The 20,370-nt window shown below is 45.6% G+C and overlaps 2 protein-coding genes across 2 annotated transcripts; both read right to left on the reverse strand.

Moving 5' to 3' along the window:
* Positions 1 to 542: 542 nt before the first annotated feature.
* Positions 543 to 927, reverse strand: LOC134601363 (histone H4). Its single transcript, XM_063445837.1, has one exon. The coding sequence runs from the start codon at positions 913 to 915 to the stop codon at positions 604 to 606; it is 312 nt and encodes a 103-aa protein (XP_063301907.1). The 5' UTR covers positions 916 to 927; the 3' UTR covers positions 543 to 603.
* A 750-nt stretch (positions 928 to 1,677) lies between these two features.
* On the reverse strand, positions 1,678 to 2,362 carry LOC134601364 (histone H1B-like). The gene has a single exon (XM_063445838.1). It carries the CDS (start codon positions 2,360 to 2,362, stop codon positions 1,721 to 1,723), a length of 642 nt encoding a protein of 213 aa, XP_063301908.1. The 3' UTR covers positions 1,678 to 1,720.
* Between the last annotated feature and the right edge of the window lie 18,008 nt (positions 2,363 to 20,370).

The raw sequence follows: 20,370 nt of genomic DNA on the forward strand, positions 1-20,370 counted from the left end.
CAATGCCCCCCGGGTAGCTATAGTAGCTGCTTGGCTATTTTACCTTCACAGATTTTCAGTGAATAAACTCATCTAGTAGACAGTAGAAGCGAATTACTCTATTTACAAGCGATCATGTGAATTGGCAGCAGGTAAAGGAGTACTTTATATTTGCTACGGCTTGCTTAGAGGAAAAGAATACATGTGTATTTATATACAGCTAGTCATAATGTTTCTAATGAAATGGCTTTAAACTGCAAGCATGTTATAAAATGTAAGCAACAGTAACTATATTCAATACTTCTAAAATCTTGGTAGTCTGTCTAATCTAAATGCACTGCACTAGATCGCAATGTTGAGTGATATAGCGCTACAATTACTAGAAATCGAGTGCTAACTGTGCAGACAAATCGATGTGTAACTAGAGAATGACACGATCTCAATAACCATTGACTCTACATAGGAGAATGTTATAAACTCAGAACTCGATGTGTTTGAGCAGTAGAAGGCAGTTTGTCAGATATAGGGTTGAAGTGATTAGATTGACTCTTTCAGTGAAAAGGTGGGTGGCCCTAAAAAGGGCCTTTGGGTTAGTGGGGTATGCGGTAAGGCCGAGTCAGGGTTTTAACCTCCGAAGCCATAGAGAGTGCGGCCCTGGCGTTTAAGGGCATAGACTACGTCCATGGCGGTCACAGTCTTCCTCTTGGCATGCTCGGTGTAGGTGACGGCGTCCCGGATAACATTCTCCAGGAAGACCTTCAGCACCCCGCGAGTCTCTTCGTAGATGAGGCCGGAGATACGCTTCACTCCTCCTCTGCGAGCCAGGCGGCGGATTGCAGGCTTGGTAATGCCCTGGATGTTGTCACGCAGGACCTTTCTGTGCCGCTTAGCGCCGCCTTTCCCGAGACCCTTTCCGCCTTTACCTCTGCCAGACATGGTTCTGTTTTACTATCTGCCGCAATGATACGGGATACACTGCAACGCTCTCCTTATATACACCACGGGTGGACCGAATGGAGAACTGCAGCACATGGGGCGGAGTTAAGTCCCGCCCTCATTCACATTTTTTTTTTTTCCCCCTCTTTCCTGAAATGGTTCTGTCTCTTGAACATAAAGTTGTGTAAACACGAAGGATGAAACAAGATCGTGATTTTTTTTTAAATCATGTATTTAGTGTTGCTTTGAAAGTCGGCTTATTCACAGCACACGGTATCACTTATTTCCTACGGTTTGATCATCTAAATAAGCGCCCGGTTCCCAAGTGAGAGAGGGCGATGGCAGTCCCTTTATTATCACCATGTAAATATTCAGCTCGACAACAGCCTTAATTAGTCTCTGCTTTATCATCTTACTGAACAGGAAATAAAGCCAGTATGGCTACTTTGGATGGTGATATTCTATAGATTATATGCGTTTCTCACTCAATTCTGACTAAAGTTGGCCTTTTGCAGTTTAATGAATCTCCCACAATATCTTGGCAAGGAGGGAATTTCAACTTCCCACAAAAAAATAATAAAAACATTTTATAAAGAGTAGCACTGACAAGGTACTTTCTATTTACATCCCAACGAGGTATTTTCTAGCACTAGATCCTGCTTTACGAATGAGAAATGGTGTGTGTGACATTCTATAAAATAAACACGTGCCTATCACAAATATAGCTCTTAAAGGACAAGGTGGTGGCTCTTAGAAGAGCCGTTTGGACTTTTAAATATAAATTAAAACAAGATACGAGCAGGGCTTATTTTTTCTTGGGAGCTGCCTTTTTAGCCTTTGCTGGACTCTTAGCGGCTTTGGGCTTGGCTGCCTTTTTAGCCGGGCTCTTTGTTGCTTTTTTAGCCGGACTCTTCACTGCCTTCTTGGGCTTGGCGGCTTTGACTTTCTTGGGGCTCTTGGTGACTTTTTTAGCGGAGGCTGCCGGCTTCTTGGCCTTCTTCGGGCTCTTCGCGGCTACCTTCTTCACTTTAGCCGGAGACTTGGAGGCTTTCTTTGGGGCGGGCTTCTTGACTTTAGCCGGTGCCTTCTTGGGCTTTGCAGCCTTGTCTTTGCTCTCCGCCTGCTTCTTGTTGAGCTTGAAGGAGCCGGAGGCTCCGCTACCTTTGACCTGGACGAGAGTCTCTTTAGTCACCAAGCCCTTGAGAGCCAGCTTGAGGCGGCTGTTATTCTTCTCCACATCGTAACCAGCGGCGGTCAAAGCCTTCTTCAAGGCTGCCAGGGACACCCCGCTGCGCTCTTTAGAGGCGGACACAGCTTTAACAAGGAGCTCGGACACGCTGGGACCGGACGGCTTGGCAGCTTTCTTGGCGCTGGATGCCTTCTTCGGCTGCTTCTTCTTAGAATCGATTTCAACCGCAGGAGCGGCAGCAGGAGCAGTTTCAGCCATGATCACTATTCACTATACCGATCAGTCAATAATTCCGTTCACAGCCGGCTCTCATTTATAGATCTCAAGCTGGCATCCTATAGGCTGATCTAAGCGCGCTCTGATTGGATACAGTCTTATGACACACCCTTCACTTTCCCTTCTCCTGCTTTTCACACACTGCTCTCACTCTGTGTTTCCGAGTGGATACAACTAATAGATTTTACTGAAATAAGAGAACGGATGTCGATGTCATCCATCGTGAAATGTACTAAACTATCTTATCTAGAGTTTATTAGCAGTCTCATGGCTCCCGAGGGCTGTCACAATGTAGTAGAGCTGGGGAAAGCAGACACAACTCGTTTGTGATCAGCTTGATGTTCTCCAGAAACATTATTTCCAGAACTATTTAAATGATATATTTGAAGGCTTTCTTTCTCACTCTTATTCAGGGAAGGGAAGGGACCTGTGTTATCAAGGTGTGTTGTAGCTCATGTCATAAAGAAACAGAGAAGAGGGATGTTGCACCTCGTTTGTTCAGACAGTAAACTCAGGCAGTATGTAGTAAGATCATAGCATATAGTTGATATTTAATTTGCATAATCTTTATTCTATCTATTTATTCATTATCCTCTGAGTCTAACAGCAACTAAAACCAGTTATATATACTCTGGAAGGAAACTCTGCTCTGTGAATTTGCGTCCCTTGGTCATCTTGAGGTAGTGTGATGACCCCCTTGCCGACCTGCCAGTAGAGCGCTTTTTGGAGGGAAGGTTCAGACTTATTGGAGCAATTGCTTCCTGAGAGCCAGGGGGAGCTCCCTTCCATTTGACTGCAGGAACTCCCACTCTTTGATTGGCCCAAGACACAATTATGCTGGAACTATTTTGGGCTTGGCCCTCGTGTGCGGCCAGTCAAAATGTAACCCGGTGGCGATTCAACATTTTTTCATGGATCCTGGCACTATTTTACCAATTCGGATGAGAGCTATCCAGGGTTGTATGATATGTGGGGTGCCTGTGTGGTTTTATTGTATTATGGGGGTGTTTTTGTCTTAAGTACTTTGTATTTGGGAGATAATCAGTTTAGCGGTCAGGTGCTTGGATGGGCACTGTATGCACATGTGACGAAACCAATCTCGCCACATTGTATTGGAGGAGCCTGGTTGCCCGTGTTCTATCAAAAAACCCTACCCCGTGAAAATTCCCTACCCTCGTCACTTCCGGTGACGCAGCCGCACCGGAAGTGACCCTCATCCAATGGAGGAGGAGGGTGTGCGCCGCCGCGCAAGCGCACACCAAATAGGTAGGGATTTTTCACGGGGTAGGGGAAATGAATGCAACAGTGCGCACGCGCGACAAAGTACTCCCGTCGGGGGTACAGCGCGCGTGCGCACGAGTTGCAAGGGAGCGCTTCACAAACCGCGCATGCGCAGTATAGGGGTAGGGAAATTTGATGGCTATTAGCCCTGTGAAATCTCCCTACCCCTATACTGCGCATGCGCGGACTCATCATCAGATTAAAGCCTCTCCCTGCTCCCAACACTCTCAGCCATCCAAGATTGAGGGTGAATTATGGTGGGACGGTGGGTGTTTATGTGCATTATATTGGGGGGTCTGTGCAGACCCCCAATTCTGCACAGACCCCCCAATTCTGCGCAGACCCCCCCAATATAATGCACATAAACACCCACCGTCCCACCATAATTCACCCTCAATCTTGGATGGCTGAGAGTGTTGGGAGCAGGGAGAGGCTTTAATCCGACGATCAGAGTTCGCGCATGCGCAGTATAGGGGTAGGGAGATCTCACAGGGCTAATAGCCATCAAAATTCCCTACCCCTATACTGCGCACGCGCGAACTCTGATCGTCGGATTAAAGCCTCTCTCCCTTGCCACTAGTGCGCACGCGCGCTGTACCTCCGACGGGAGTACTTTGCCGCGCGTGCGCACTGTGGCGTTAATTTCCCCTACCCCGTGAAAAATCCCTACCTAGCCTAGTTGTTGTGCGCCTGCGCGGCGGCGCACACCCTCCTCCTCCATTGGATGAGGGTCACTTCCGGTGCGGCCGCGTCACCGGAAGTGACGAGGGTAGGGAATTTTCACGGGGTAGGGTTTTTTGATAGAACACCCGCCTACTGCCTTTGGATTATGGACCGGCAGCTAAAGGGTTAATTTTACTGTGCAGAAGGATTTATTTCTCCCTTTCTGCACAGCAGTTCGGTAGATTTCATATACCGAACAAACAGCCGTTCACCAACCTTCCCAGAGCCGTGGGAAGCCGGCCGGCGTTGTTAATTGGCCACCCAGGAGCTGGAGTGTGCCTCCTATTTACCTCCCTGAAGCTGCGGTTAACCGCAGCTTAATTGCTTGTTAACTTTGTGCCTGCTGTTACACTTTGCGGCCGCTAGGTGGCGGTGTTCTGGATCTCCCCGGGCAGCCAGCGATTTTCTGCCCGGCTTTCATGCACCAAAATCGGACACTTTTACGTGCAGGCACCGCTGAACCTCCAGCCCCTGGTTCTAATTCGTATGGATTTGGTGAATGCAGGGAAATTTGGTGTTTTATGCTTTATGTGAATCCTTTAACCCAGATAGCAATGCCATGGAGCCTGTTCGTATAATTAAAGACTTTAGCTCCATGGCACTTAAACTGTATTTGGGTGGTCTGGGTGCCATTCACCTAATAATGTGCACCCAGACCTGAGCTATCTGGGGATATGTTACATGTCTGTGTTTTGTGTATAAAATGTGTCTTTATGTATTTTAAAGTGATAGTCTGTTTCTGTGTCACCACGTGCATAATGGAGTCTTGCCTTTGTCCTGGGAGATAATTTAATTACCTCATTAATTATCTCCAGGACAGAGAGGAGGAAACCAGGATGCATTGTGGGAAAGTATTGTGGCTGAGTGTACGAAAATGATACATGTCTGTCTGCTGTTACAGTCTTCCATCTGGTCCCCTAGGGGAGTGTCCACCAGGTGGGAGACCTGCATAAATACAGGGGCAGGTAGCCCTGAATAAACAGACCACTGCTTGACCCTCAACACGGAGCCTTGTCTCGTTCTTGGGGGGATTCACTGTATGCTGTTGGAGATTGATTGCTAGGAGTGTAAGCTGATATATGCTTTTCCTGTTCGTCTGCTAGCAACTATTCGTGAGGTTCCAGTTTGGAGTGCTACCTTATTCCCTTGTATGTAGTTCGGGAGTTTGATGCATTCACCTATATCCAATTTGTGAGGTTTGGTGATTTTACAGTAGCTGTGCCTGTCTCTCAGAAAGGGGCATATCGCCTAAACAGATTTTAACCCCTTGTCTGCTGAAACGGTCCGTTACAATTGGTGGCAAGCGGCGAGATCGTTTCTACAGCCAGAAGGACAGCTACAGGAGACACCATTGCTCTGGATTTTACAATTTGAGGGCAATGCATGTCTCAGTACAGCGACCCTGACAGCACCAGCATGGAACCAGCAGTGGAGTTCGATGAGGCTGACATGGATGACCGAGATGCAGTACGCAAAGGCATCTGGTACCAGGCACTGGGTATTGTGGAATACCAGCAGGACGGGAGATTCCCCAAGGAAGAGCAGCGGTTGCAGAAGCAAGTAGCCCTGCGGATGCCCTTCCTGGGAGAGCAGCCCCTGGAGGAATGGGTGAGAGAATTGGAACACCTAGTATGGCAGGAGATGTGGCTGGAGGATGCCTACCAGGCGCTTTGGTGGTATGTTGCACAGTACCTGCCCTGGACAGCCTGGAGTCCTGTTCTGGATCTCCCCGGGCAGCCAGCAATTTTCTGCCCGGCTTTCATGCACCAAAATCGGACACTTTTATGTGCAGGCACCGCTGAACCTCCAGCCCCTGGTTCTAATTCGTATGGATTTGGTGAATGCAGGGAAATTTGGTGTTTTATGCTTTATGTGAATCCTTTAACCCAGATAGCAATGCCATGGAGCCTGTTCGTATAATTAAAGACTTTAGCTCCATGGCACTTAAACTGTATTTGGGTGGTCTGGGTGCCATTCACCTAATAATGTGCACCCAGACCTGAGCTATCTGGGGATATGTTACATGTCTGTGTTTTGTGTATAAAATGTGTCTTTATGTATTTTAAAGTGATAGTCTGTTTCTGTGTCACCACGTGCATAATGGAGTCTTGCCTTTGTCCTGGGAGATAATTTAATTACTTAATTAATTATCTCCAGGACAGAGAGGAGGAAACCAGGATGCATTGTGGGAAAGTATTGTGGCTGAGTGTACGAAAATGATACATGTCTGTCTGCTGTTACAGTCTTCCATCTGGTCCCCTAGGGGAGTGTCCACCAAGTGGGAGACCTGCATAAATACAGGGGCAGGTAGCCCTGAATAAACAGACCACTGCTTGACCCTCAACACGGAGCCTTGTCTCGTTCTTTGGGGGATTCACTGTATGCTGTTGGAGATTGATTGCTAGGAGTGTAATCTGATATATGCTTTTCCTGTTCGTCTGCTAGCAACTATTCGTGAGGTTCCAGTTTGGAGTGCTACCTTATTCCCTTGTATGTAGTTCGGGAGTTTGATGCATTCACCTATATCCAATTTGTGAGGTTTGGTGATTTTACAGTAGCTGTGCCTGTCTCTCAGAAAGGGGCATATCGCCTAAACAGATTTTAACCCCTTGTCTGCTGAAACGGTCCGTTACAATTGGTGGCAAGCGGCGAGATCGTTTCTACAGCCAGAAGGACAGCTACAGGAGACACCATTGCTCTGGATTTTACAATTTGAGGGCAACGCATGTCTCAGTACAGCGACCCTGACAGCACCAGCATGGAACCAGCAGTGGAGTTCGATGAGGCTGACATGGATGACCGAGATGCAGTACGCAAAGGCATCTGGTACCAGGCACTGGGTATTGTGGAATACCAGCAGGACGGGAGATTCCCCAAGGAAGAGCAGCGGTTGCAGAAGCGAGTAGCCCTGCGGATGCCCTTCCTGGGAGAGCAGCCCCTGGAGGAATGGGTGAGAGAATTGGAACACCTAGTATGGCAGGAGATGTGGCTGGAGGATGCCTACCAGGCGCTTTGGTGGTATGTTGCACAGTACCTGCCCTGGACAGCCGAGCATGACAAGCCAGAGGGAGAGGAGTTTGATGGTCCTGGCTTGTTATGGGAGACTTTTGCAGAGCCTGAGTTTGGGAGCGCTACACAAGCCCAGTTCCAGGATCTCTTTGAGTGGAGGGAGAGCAGGTATGACTGGGACGACACTCATAAGATTGAGCAAGACCTGGTCCATCTGGTGACCCGGGAGATGGAGCTGGAACAGGGCTACCAAAATCTGTTCCACTCCAGTGAGAAGGCTCAGTAGGGAAGCGCAGACCCAGATCCAGACCCCTTAAGCTGGGAAGATATTGTACAGTTTTACTGTTTTACTATTGGTTGAAAAGGCAGTAACACGCCTTGTATGTTTTTTTATTTTTATAACACATGCCTTAACTGCTTTGATCCAGATGTTTATTATTTGTTGGTTTAACTACCATAAAAATGCAGAATGTGACACGGCATACCGCCATATCTTGTTCTTAGGGTATAGTTAGTGAAGACCTGGTGTAACGGACCGTTTCGCTCAGAAGGGGATAAAAATTGTTTAGGCGATAATCCCCTTTTTCATAGACCAGCAACTACAGCAATCACCAATCTCCCGAATTCCAAACTGTACAAATTCACCAACTCCCGAACTGCAAAAACACGAACCCTGGAATCAGCCGAACAGGAAAAGCATACAATCTGCTTACACTCCTGGCAGTCAGCATACAATCCAATTCCCCCAAAGAACGAGACGACACATCGCTTTGAGGGTTAAGCAGGAACTGGTTTACTGAGGGCTACCTGCCCAGTATTTATGCGGGTCTCCCACTTGGTGGACACTCCCCTAAGGGACCAAATGGAAGACTGAAACAGCAGACAGGCATGTATCACTTTAGTACATACAGCCACAATACTTTCCCACAATGCATCCTGGCTTCCTCCTCTCTGTCCTGGAGATAATTAGTGAAGTAATTCAATTATCTCCCAGGACAAAGGCAAAACTCCATTATACATGTGGGGACACAAAACAGACTATCACTTTAAAATACATAAAGACACATTTTATACATAAAACACAGACATGTAACATATCCCCAGATAGCTCAGGTCTGAGTGCACATTATTAGGTGAATGGCACCCAGACCACCCAAATACAGTTTAATTGCCATGGAGCCAAAGTCTTTAATTATATGAACAGGCTCCATGGCAATGCTATCCAGGACCGGTGCTAGGATTTTTAGTTACACAGGCGAAGATGCATTTTGTTTAAAATAAGGTTCATACAAACACAGAAATAATCATACAGAGACATACACACACAGACAGAGACATACATGCAAGCATATAGACATACATACAGAGGCATACCATACATACATACATACATACATACATAGACATACAGAAACAAACATACAGAGACATCCAGGCATACAGACACATACATACATACAGGCATACAAAGACATACACGCATACAGAGACATACCGTCATACAGACACATACGTACAAAGACATACAGGCATACAGACACATACATTTGTACATACAGAGACATACAGGCATACGGACACATACATATGTACATACAGAGACATACACAATTACATACTTACATCAGTTAAATCTTGTCCCCTGGATGCATGCTGTCTGGCTCCTTGGAGTCCTGCCCTGCAGCCCAGCCCCATCACAGGGCGCCAGCCGCGCTGTGTGGTACACAGGGAGCAGGGATATGATGTCATCCATATCCTCGCCCCCTCCACACAGCCTGTGGCAGACACCAGGGTAGGTGCAGTGGCGTACACATGACCCATGGGGCCCCAGTGCGCAAATTGATCCGTGCCCCCCCCCCTCGCTCTTACTCTGCGCGGGCCGGGGCCGCAACTCATGGTGGCGGGCACCTGGTCGCAGGGGTTGCAGGGCTATGACCCCTGCGACCGTGGTATGTACGCCAGTGCATGGAGATGCACACACAATTAAAGGACCACTACAGACACCCAGATCACATCAGCTCAATGAAGTGGTCTGGGTGTCAGGTCCCTCTAGTTTTAACCCTGCAGCTGAAAACATAGCAGTTTCAGAGAAACTGCTATGTTTCACCGAGGGTTAATCCAGCCTATAGTGGATGTCTCACTGACAGCCGCTAGAGGAGCTTCCGCTATTCTAAAACACTGAACGTCCATAGGAAAGCATTGAGTAATGCTTTCCTATGGGCGGTTTGAATGCGTGCGCTGCAAGAGCATTCAGAGCTGAGAGGCGGAGGGATCCCCAGTGCCAAGGGAGTCCGGTGCTAGAGAAAGGTAAGTGCTGAAGACACACACACACTCTCACGAACAGATGCATACACACCAGCTAACAGACACACACATTTACTGACAGACACACTCAGCGACAGACATACATACACACTCACTTACAAAACATACACTCTCACTGACAAACACACACTCACAAATACACACACAAACACACTCAGTAAGAGACACACAGTAACACACTTACTGACACTCACTAGCAGACACACTCACTGACACACTAGCAGACACACTCACTGACACTCACTAGCAGACACACACTTACACTCATTAGCAGACACACACTGACACTCACTAGCAGACACACACTGACACTCACTAGCAGACACACTCACTGACACTAGCAGACACACTCACTGAAACTAGCGGACACACTCACTGACATTAGCAGACACACTCACTGACACTAGCAGACACACACACTGACACTAGCAGACACACACACTGACACTCACTAGCAGAAACTCATTGACACTCACTAGCAGACACACACACTGACACTCACTAGCAGACACACTCACTGACACTCACTAGCAGACACACTCACTGACACTCACTAGCAGACACACTCACTGACACACTAGCAGACACACACTGACACTCACTAGCAGACACACACTGACACTCACTAGCACTCACTGACACTAGCATACACACTCACTGAAACTAGCAGACACACTCACTGACATTAGCAGACACACTCACTGACACTAGCAGACACACACACTGATACTAGCAGACACACTCACTGACACTCACTAGCAGACACTCACTGACACTCACTAGCAGACACACTCACTGACACTCACTAGCAGACACACACACTGACACTCACTCTGACACTCACTAGCAGACACTCATTGACACTCACTAGCAGACACACTCACTGACACTCACTAGCAGACACACTCACTGACACTCACTAGCAGACACACACACTGACACTCACTCTGACACTCACTAGCAGACACTCATTGACACTCACTGACACTCACTAGCAGACACACACACACACTGACACTCACTAGCAGACACACTCACTGACACTCACTAGCAGACACACGCATTGACACTCACTGACACTCACTAGCAGACACACACATTGACACTCACTGACACTCACTAGCAGACACAAACACACACACTAAAACTCACACTAACACATGTTTTTTTTTATTAATTTAATCCCCCAGTCTCCTTACCTTTTTGGAGTGCTGAAGGGATTCCCTGGGGTCCAGTGGTGCTGCTGGGCTCCTGGGCTCCTTGGCTGGCTCCCTCCCTGGCTGGCTGGCTCCCTGGCTGGCTCCCTGGCTGGCTGGCTTGCTCCCTGGCTGGCTGGCTGGCTCCCTGGCTGGCTGACTCCCAGGCTGGCTGGCTCCCGGGCTGGCGGGCGGACGCGAGGGAGCACTCTCCCATGTGTGCTTCCTCTTCAGCTCCCTCGCGCACCGTGTAGGGATGCCGGCGCCGTAAGATGACATCATCTTCCGGCTCCGTTATCAGTATGCGGCGCGCGAGGGAGCTGAAGAGGAAGCACACATGGGAGAGTGCTCCCTCGCGCGCCCGCAGAACCGGGCGCTCGGCCACGCTACAATAGGTCGTCGGTTGGAGGGGAGCGCAGTGCGCTTCCCTCCTTCCGGTCAGCCTGATTTTGCGTCCCCAGGGCCGGTGCGCCCTAAGGCCGCCTTCTGGTAGCGCCGGCCCTGTTGCTATCTGGGTTAAAACATTCACATAAAACATAAAATACAGAATTTCCCTGCATTCACCAAATCCATACGAATTGGAACCAGGGGCTGGAGGTTCAGTGGCGCCTGCACGTAAAAGTGTCTGATTTTTTGAGGGGGCGGGTCCTGACATCCGATGTGAACGGTCGCAAATACTGAGAGCTCCCGGCCGGCGGCAGTAAAACTGGCATAAACAACTGAAAATACCTACTTAATGGGCAACAAAAGGAAACAGACTCAGCCCTCATACACCCAAGAATCAGGCACGCCAAGAAACTCGAACGGTCTCGACAAATATTTCCGAGATACAGTGAAAGTGCTCGGAGGAGGCCTAACTGACAACATGGCGACGCCATCTTGCCCGCGCAAAACGCCCGACCCCAGCACGACAGGAGAAGAGATCTCCCCAACTACCAGCATTGCAGATGGGCTAGCAAACATAAGGGAAACCCTTGCACATTTACCTTCCAGGGACGAGCTGGCTAGCATGATAGCGAAGCTAGAATCCTCAGTACAAGACCAAGTCTCCGCCATTTCTGCAGACATCAGGCAAGTAAACACGAGGGTGGGAGACCTGGAAGAGGACAGAGACCAAATTTTAGACAGACTCCTCACCCTAGAACATCAACAAAAAACAGAGACAACAGAACCCACTACATTATGAGAAACACTGAAGACCTCGATAATAGAGGCAGACGAAACAACATTAGGATAAGAGGGATCCCAGAATCACAGGAAAACCCTGAAAATCTCCATAATACTCTACAATCTTTGTTTAACAAGATCCTACAGAGGCCAGAAGACACCCCAATTCTATTAGATAGAGCACACAGGGCTTTAAGACCCAAAGGCCTCCCACAAGACTCCCCCAGAGACATTATATGCAGAGTTCACTACTATACTGTAAAAGAAGACATTATGAGAAACGCCAGGGACTCTTCTGACATACTGTTTAACAACGCGAAAATACTAATCCTCCCTGACCTGGCATGGCTGACCCTGAGGGGCAGACGGGCGCTGAGACCACTAACATTAGCCCTGCAACAAGCCAATATAAAATATAGATGGGGATTCCCCTTCGCTCTCACGGCCTCCCACCAAGGAATACAAGCCACCTTAACTTCAGCAGATGAAGTAGAAGCTTTCACCCAACGCCTAGGCATTCCTAACATGGAGATACCGGACTGGTACGACATCTCAGAACCTGAAAAGACCAAACCACAAACCACGAGACAGATGGGACAAGCGATGGACACGCGAAAGAGAACGTCATGGAAGACCCCGCCAGCCTCACCTTTCTTAAGATCAAGGAAAAATCCAATGACTCCTAGGAAAATAAACTGAAACAACTCCAAGAAGCGAAGGAGACAAAACCTCTAACGCTTAAAGAGACATATCATTGACTAAAGCAATATTGAACTAACTCACTCGCCTAATCACCAACTAAGGGAAGGGTAACTATACTCTGTAAATGCCGAATAGTATTGTGATAAATCAATGTATATAATATCTACGCTTACCTGTTACACATGATTGTATATGTAACGACATTATGATCAAAGTGATATCTGATAACTCACGAGTACATAGACTGAAAAGCATACAATAGACATGATGTTATTACGTTAAAGAAATGCTGAATGCTATCAAACAGAAGGTTCAAAACACCATACTATTTTTAGTACTTGCCACAGACATACCCATTTAAGATGCCCACCCAAACTACACATATACATAGCCAGTTACAGACGACAAGCGTCAAATGGCCGCCTACCGGAGAGTTTACTCAGCTACGGAGGCAAAGAAATAGAAGCACTTTACATAGTAATATAGTGCTCCAGTTCACTTAGGACATAACCCACAGGCCTTAACGGCCAAGAGCGGTACAAACACCTACCTCATTACTCAACCGCAAATCTAAGCAGCATCTGGGCTAGCCCCTAGCGCTAGACGAACCCAGAGGAAAGTACCGTCTCCTATTTAGAAATCTACCCATAATAATTTCTCTCAATTGCACGCAACCTACCGAAAGGGAGATTTCTATACCCACACGAAGGGTCCAAAGTTCGCCCAGAACCCCCCCCTTCGTGATACTCTCTACCCACAACTTTATCGCAAGATACCTGTAAATAGTTAATGTTATATTGTTTAATTGTTTATTTACTTGATTTGTATGCCTGTACACTAGCAGTGTTACATTCACACACAAGCATCCACAACCAATTAATCCACCTCCCGATCACACCCAACGTACTTAAATAGTACTAAACTCCCAAAAAGTCATCCCACCTATCAAACAGATAAAATATCAATACTACACTCCGCAATGGGCTCACTGAAAATATGCTCCATTAATGTAAGGGGGCTGAACACACCAGAGAAAAGGAAGATGGTCCTAACGGACTTAGCAAAAAACAAAGCAGACATAGTATTCTTAGAAGAAACACATCTGAAAGGTGCAGAAGCCCCAAAACTCAAACATCATCAATTCCCTCATGTATATTACAATAACTATAACCAAAGCAAGTCACGAGGCGTAGCAATATTAATTGGGAAAAAAGTCCCATTCACGTACTCGACACATCTCACAGACGAATCAGGCAGATTCATTATCCTGCAGGGCACAGTGGGGTCAGAACCTATTACCCTAGTAGCGATCTACTTACCCAATAAACATCAATGCGGGACAATGAGGAAGATAATGGCAAAAATAAAGCAAAATACTAATGGCATTCTCATAATCGGAGGGGATTTTAATGTATCACTAGATGCCACTAGAGACAGCACCTCAACACATAGCACCCACCTTAACGCCACCAGAGTCCAAATGCAACACATCATCAAAACCCACCAACTATCAGACTGCTGGAGAATATTCCACCCGACAACAAAAGATTATACTCACTATTCCATCCCAAACAAATCATATTCCAGAATAGACTTCTTCCTCATAGAACACAGAGACTTAGGGCTGATATCAGACACTTCGATAGGCCCAATGACATGGTCTGACCACTCGCCAATATATCTTACTATATCCATCCCCTCACTCCCACGCCCTAAAGGAACATGGAAATTAAACCCCTTCCTATTACAGGCACCAAAAGTGAAGGACTCAATAGAAAAATCGATAAAACAATACTTCCACGAAAACAAAACCCCAGACACCTCCGCCTTCACACAATGGGAAGCCCACAAAGCAGTAATCAGAGGGGAACTGATCAAGTGGGGAGCCCAACTCAAAAGGGAAAAAAACCAAAAAATCAATGACCTACATAAAGAAATCTCACAACTAGAGGAAGAACACAAACTATACATGACAGACAAAGCCTATTGCAAACTTCTAGCCCTTAGAGCCGACCTAAAATCACTCCTCCAAGACAAAGCGAAAAAAGCGATTCTGTGGACAAAACAGCTCCACTACGCTCAAGGAGACAGAAGTGGTAAATTTCTAGCACAAGCCTTAAAACAAAAACAAATGCTCACATACATCCCTAAAGTCAAACGCCCAGATGAGACCTACGCACACACTACAGAGGACATAGCTGACACTTTTCATAGCTATTATACATCTCTATATAACCTAAAAGACAAGGAAGGTAATACAGAAGAGATCAAATCATACCTAGAAACCAAATTCGACACTATCCTCCCAACAGCTGCCACGAGGTCCCTAGAAGAACCATTCACTATAGACGAAATTAACATAGCTATAAAACAGACCCCACATAATAAAAGCCCAGGCCCAGATGGGTTCTCAGCCTCTTATTATAAACTGTTCCAAACGGACCTAACCCCACACCTATTAGAAGCAATTAACTCCATCCCACAAAAAGAACATATTCCAAGACAGGCCTTAGAAGCGACAATAACCCTCATACCCAAACCAGGGAAAGACAGTGAGAAATGCACCAGCTATAGACCAATATCCCTAATCAATGTGGACATAAAAATATTCACCAAAATGCTAGCGACTAGACTCAAACCATTCCTACAAAACCTCATCCACCCAGACCAAGCAGGCTTCGTCCCAACTAGAGAAGCAAAAGATAATACATCAAAAATCATAAACTTAATACATACCACGAAATACACCAAAAACCCAACACTGCTCCTAGCAATTGATGCTGAAAAAGCATTTGATAGAGTTGATTGGTCCTTCATGTTCAATACTCTAGAAATGCTGGGCTTCGGACAAAGATGGATAAAATGGATTAAGGCAATCTATTCCGTCCCAACAGCCAGACTAAAGGTGAATGGACAGCTTTCCAGACCATTCACGATAAGCAATGGCACACGCCAGGGATGCCCATTATCCCCATTACTATTCATCCTGACATTAGAACCTCTTCTACAAGCGGTAAGAAACCACCCCGACATTAAAGGCATCACAGTTCAACAAACTGAATATAAAGTATCTGCGTTTGCAGATGACCTACTCTTCACCATTGAACACCCCGTCAGCAGCCTACCCAAATTAATCCAAATTATAGAAGACTACAGTACACACTCTAATTTCAAAATCAACACAGACAAGTGTGAAATCCTCAATCTCAACACACCTCTAGATCAAACAAAGAAACTAAAACAAAAATTCCCCTTCCAATGGGCCAACCACTCTATCAAATACCTAGGGATCAAAGTCACCAATACGCATAAAACCCTCTATAAAGCGAATTTCCCAGACCTATTAGCAGCAATCCAAAAAGATTTACATAGATGGGACAAACCACATTTCAGATGGACGGGCAGGATTAGCATTATATCGATGAATGTCCTCCCACGCATCCTTTACCTCCTGAACGCCATCCCTATACACATCCCAGGGATATTCTTCAGAAATATACAATCGCTGCTCACCAAATTCATATGGGCCCATAAACGGCCGAGAATTGCCTTCAACCTACTGACCAAACCTAAAGAGGGAGGTGGGCTGGGATGCCCCAATATACACAGATACCACAAAGCAATACACCTGGGAAGGATTTTGGAGTGGTCACGAGAGGGGAAATCTAGGAAAGCCTGGGTGCACATTGAACAAGCACAAGTGCAAACTCCATTACGATCACTCCCATGGTCTCTACCCATAGACAAAGAGACCCCAACAAAAGACCTACCAACCGTCTCAACCACCCTTCAAGTCTGGAAAAACATTTGCACGAACGAAGACTTTGTCCCGACACCTTCACCCCTCTTCCCAATATCCCACAATCACAGATTCCCCCCAGGCAAGAATAACACACTATTAAATAAACTCCAACTCAGACCAGCAAACAGGGAAGTTATGTTAAAAGATATAATCACACCAGAAGGACTCCTATCACTAACTGACATTACTGGAGTACACAAGCCTACGCTGTCACAATCGTTCCAATATCACCAACTCACTCACTTCCTATCCAAGGAAGGCTTGTTACACTGGCAACCCAGAGAGACCACTAGATTTGAGAAACTGTTCACACGCCCGCCAAAAACTAAAACTATTTCCATATGTTACAAGTTACTACAAGATAACACAAATGGCGCACTCCCTTGGTATACAATCAGAAACAACTCATGGTTTCCCTCCCCAGTGGAGGAAAAGACTTGGAGGGGGATCTTTATGAAAATGTTAAAAGCCCACCCCAGCGTAACAATCCAAGAAATTAATTATAAATTTTTATCCCAGTGGTACACCACCCCAATAGACGTCAACAAATACGATGCCAATGCACTAACAACCTGCTGGAGATGTATGAAGGCACTAGGCACTTATGCCACTTATGGTGGGATTGTGGCAGAATAAAGGGATTCTGGAAAGAAGTACAAAGAATCACAGATCTAGTAAGCAAAACCCCACTACCACTCACCCCAGAGGCACTCCTTTTCTTCCACATCCCACTATCCTTGAAACAATTTAAAAACTCAATAATACTCTACCTTTTAACCGCGGCCAAACTGGTAATAGCAGGGCTATGGAAAACAGATGTTAGACCCTCGAGACGGGAGTGGTTTCAAAAAATTGAACACATTCATAAAATGGAGGAATTGAGATTGTCAGCACTAGACAAATACCTAACTTATTACACAATTTGGGACCCATGGAACTCCTATCTAAGGAACCCCAGTTAATTACACTAAACTTTATGTAAAATAATCCAATCACAGAATGCAGCTAGTAGTGTAAAATGGCTCATTCTTGGGTTCTGATTGATCAAGAATAGCTTAACTGCGCTCCCCTCCCAGAAATCACACATATACACATGTCGATAGGAAATGCCTTGTTATGTTGTTGACAGTTTTATTCTGTACGTTCATTAACAACTGTAGGAAATTGTAACACAACACCAGTATGCTACATTGCAAAACTTTTTGTACTATTATCACATCTAAGAATCTTGATTGTACACTGCTAAACCTTTATTATATTATTTATATTAATACTGAAATGTGAAACTGTTTATTATATATGTAAAACCTAATAAAAAGAAATTACATAAAAAAAAAAAGTGTCTGATTTTGGTGCATGAAAGCTGGGCAGAAAAGCGTTGACTGCCCGGGGAGCTCCAGAACACCGCCCCCTAGCGGCCGCTAAGTGTAACAGCGGCCGCCCAGTAACATTCAATTAAGCTGCGGTTAACCGCAGCTTCAGGGAGGTAAATTGGAGGCACACTCCAGCTTCTGGGTGGCCCATTAACAACGCCGGCCGGCTTCCCACGGCTCTGGGGAGGTTGGTAAACGGCTGTTTGTTTGGTAGATGGAATCTACCGAACTGCTGTGCAGAAAGGGAGAAATCAATCCTTCTGCACATCAAAATTAACCCTTTAGCTGACGGTCCATAATCTAAAGGCAGCAGGCGAGCAACCAGGCTTCTCCAGTTCACAGTGGCGAAGTTGGTTTCACCACACCTGTTACCTGCTTTAGCATAGCTTAAACCTGACACACTTGGTTACCTATATGTTAACAATTGCATATCTTGCTACCCATACCAAATGTCTATGACGACCTAATCTGTCGAACGAGTCTTTGTTTATGCCTATAACTTACCTTGCACCTTCCTTCTTTGTCACTCCTCTGAATATTCCTACCTGACGTGTGCATCTTGTTAAATCTTGGTAAATCATTTAAACTAAACGAGAACCTAAGCTGTCAAAATATTGATCTCATTAATCTAAAAAAGTGCCTTGACAAACGAATGCCACGACTTGTACTGCAAATGTCTATCAATTTTTCTTGATGTCGCTGTTGTGGCGCACCAAGGCTTTTTGTTACTTTTGTGCACAACAAAAATAAAGAATTTAAAAAAAAATAAAAATGTGTTAGTATGAGTGAGATGAGTGAGTGTGTGTCTGTCAGTGAGTGTGTATGTGTGTGTATGTCTGTTAGTGTGTGTGTGTGTGTGTGTGTGTTTGTATGTCTGTTAGTGTGTGTGTGTGTGTGTTAGCCTGTGAGTGTGTCTGTTAGTGTGTGTGTCTGACTGTGTGTGTGTCTGTTAGTGAGTGTGTGTGTCTGTTAGTGAGTGTGTGTGTGTGCTAGTTTGTGTCTGTTAGTGACTGTGTGTTTGTTTGTCTGTGAGTGTGTCTGTTAGTGTGTGTGTGTGTGTGTGTGTATATTTAGAATGCGGGGTGGAGGGAAGGGTTGGGTGTGGGTGGCGGGGGGGGAGGAGGGGGGCGCCTGAGTTTTGTCCTGCCTAGGGCAGCACAAAACCAGGATACACCACTGCCTGGGAGTGAGAGCACTCTGTTCAAAGTTTTATCGGATCACGGTGGTTGCCCGATCCGATTAGGAGTTGCAGACAAGTTTTGTTGTAGCTCCCTGTCAAGTCACACCTCCCTGCATGTGACTTACACAGCCTTTCATAAACACTTCCTGTAAAGAGAGCCCTATTTAGGCTTTCTTTATTGCAAGTTCCGTTTAATTAAGATTTTCGTATCCCCTGCTATGTTAATAGCTTGCTAGACCCTGTAAGAGCCTCCTGTATGTGATTGAAGTTCAATTTAGAGATTGAGATACAATTATTTAAGGTAAATTACATCTGTTTGAAAGTGAAAACAGTTTTTTTTTTTTGTTTTTTTGTTCCTTTCATGCAGGCTCTGTCAATCATAGCCAGTGGAGGTATGGCTAGGGCTGCATAAACAGAAACAAAGTGATTTAACTCCTAGATGACAGAGAATTGAGCAGTGAGACTGCAGGGGAATGATCTATACACTAAAACTGCTTTATTTAGCTAAAGTAATTTAGGCGACTATAGTGTTCCTTTAAGGGCTAATCGTAAAGCCAGAGCAATCTACATACAATCTATTTATCTGATATAGAATTGCCACACATAGAATCTCAACCCATAAAAATAAATAAAAAACAATATAGCAAGAAATGGATTGTCTTCTAAATATTGCTAGTAAATGGAAATTTCACTGGGTAATCACTATAAATGTATGTCACAAGACCGTACTAGCTGGTAGGATAACGTAATCCAAAATAGCTATCCAGAATGTATGAGCCCAAACTTAGATACTTTGTTATATTCATAAACAGAATTGAAGATTCATTCCAGATACGATCTGCTGTGTAACTCACTAGCCTGTTCAACAGTTAGTATTGTCATAGCGCTTAAGGTTTGATTGTTTTCAGGAGCAGTCCTTACATTTATCACTTATTTGGCACATAGTCTATGGAAAGCCAGTTTTAACTATTGTAGTGTATATATATATATTTTATATTGCTACCCGACGATCTAGGAATATTAAGTAAGGGGTCTATTTGGGCAGGTTTCCATGAATGGAGCAGGTTTTCTAAAGACGGATTTCAGTTTAAGATCCATCTAGCAGGGGAAGGCAATTCAGACCTAGTGGTACAAGACAATCTGAGCAATATGTGAGATTCACTAAACAGTGAATACCGAGAGCAGCAGAGATGATACTAGTGGGTTTATCACGAGGATTAGAGCTCTGACAG

This window comes from Pelobates fuscus, chromosome 3 (assembly GCF_036172605.1).
Source record: "Pelobates fuscus isolate aPelFus1 chromosome 3, aPelFus1.pri, whole genome shotgun sequence".
Classification (NCBI taxonomy): domain Eukaryota; kingdom Metazoa; phylum Chordata; class Amphibia; order Anura; family Pelobatidae; genus Pelobates; species Pelobates fuscus.

Coding starts and splice junctions, on each gene's coding strand:
- LOC134601363 (XM_063445837.1), bottom strand. CDS start 915: ATGTCTGGCAGAGGTAAAGGCGGAAAGGGTCTCGGGAAAGGCGGCGCT.
- LOC134601364 (XM_063445838.1), bottom strand. CDS start 2,362: ATGGCTGAAACTGCTCCTGCTGCCGCTCCTGCGGTTGAAATCGATTCT.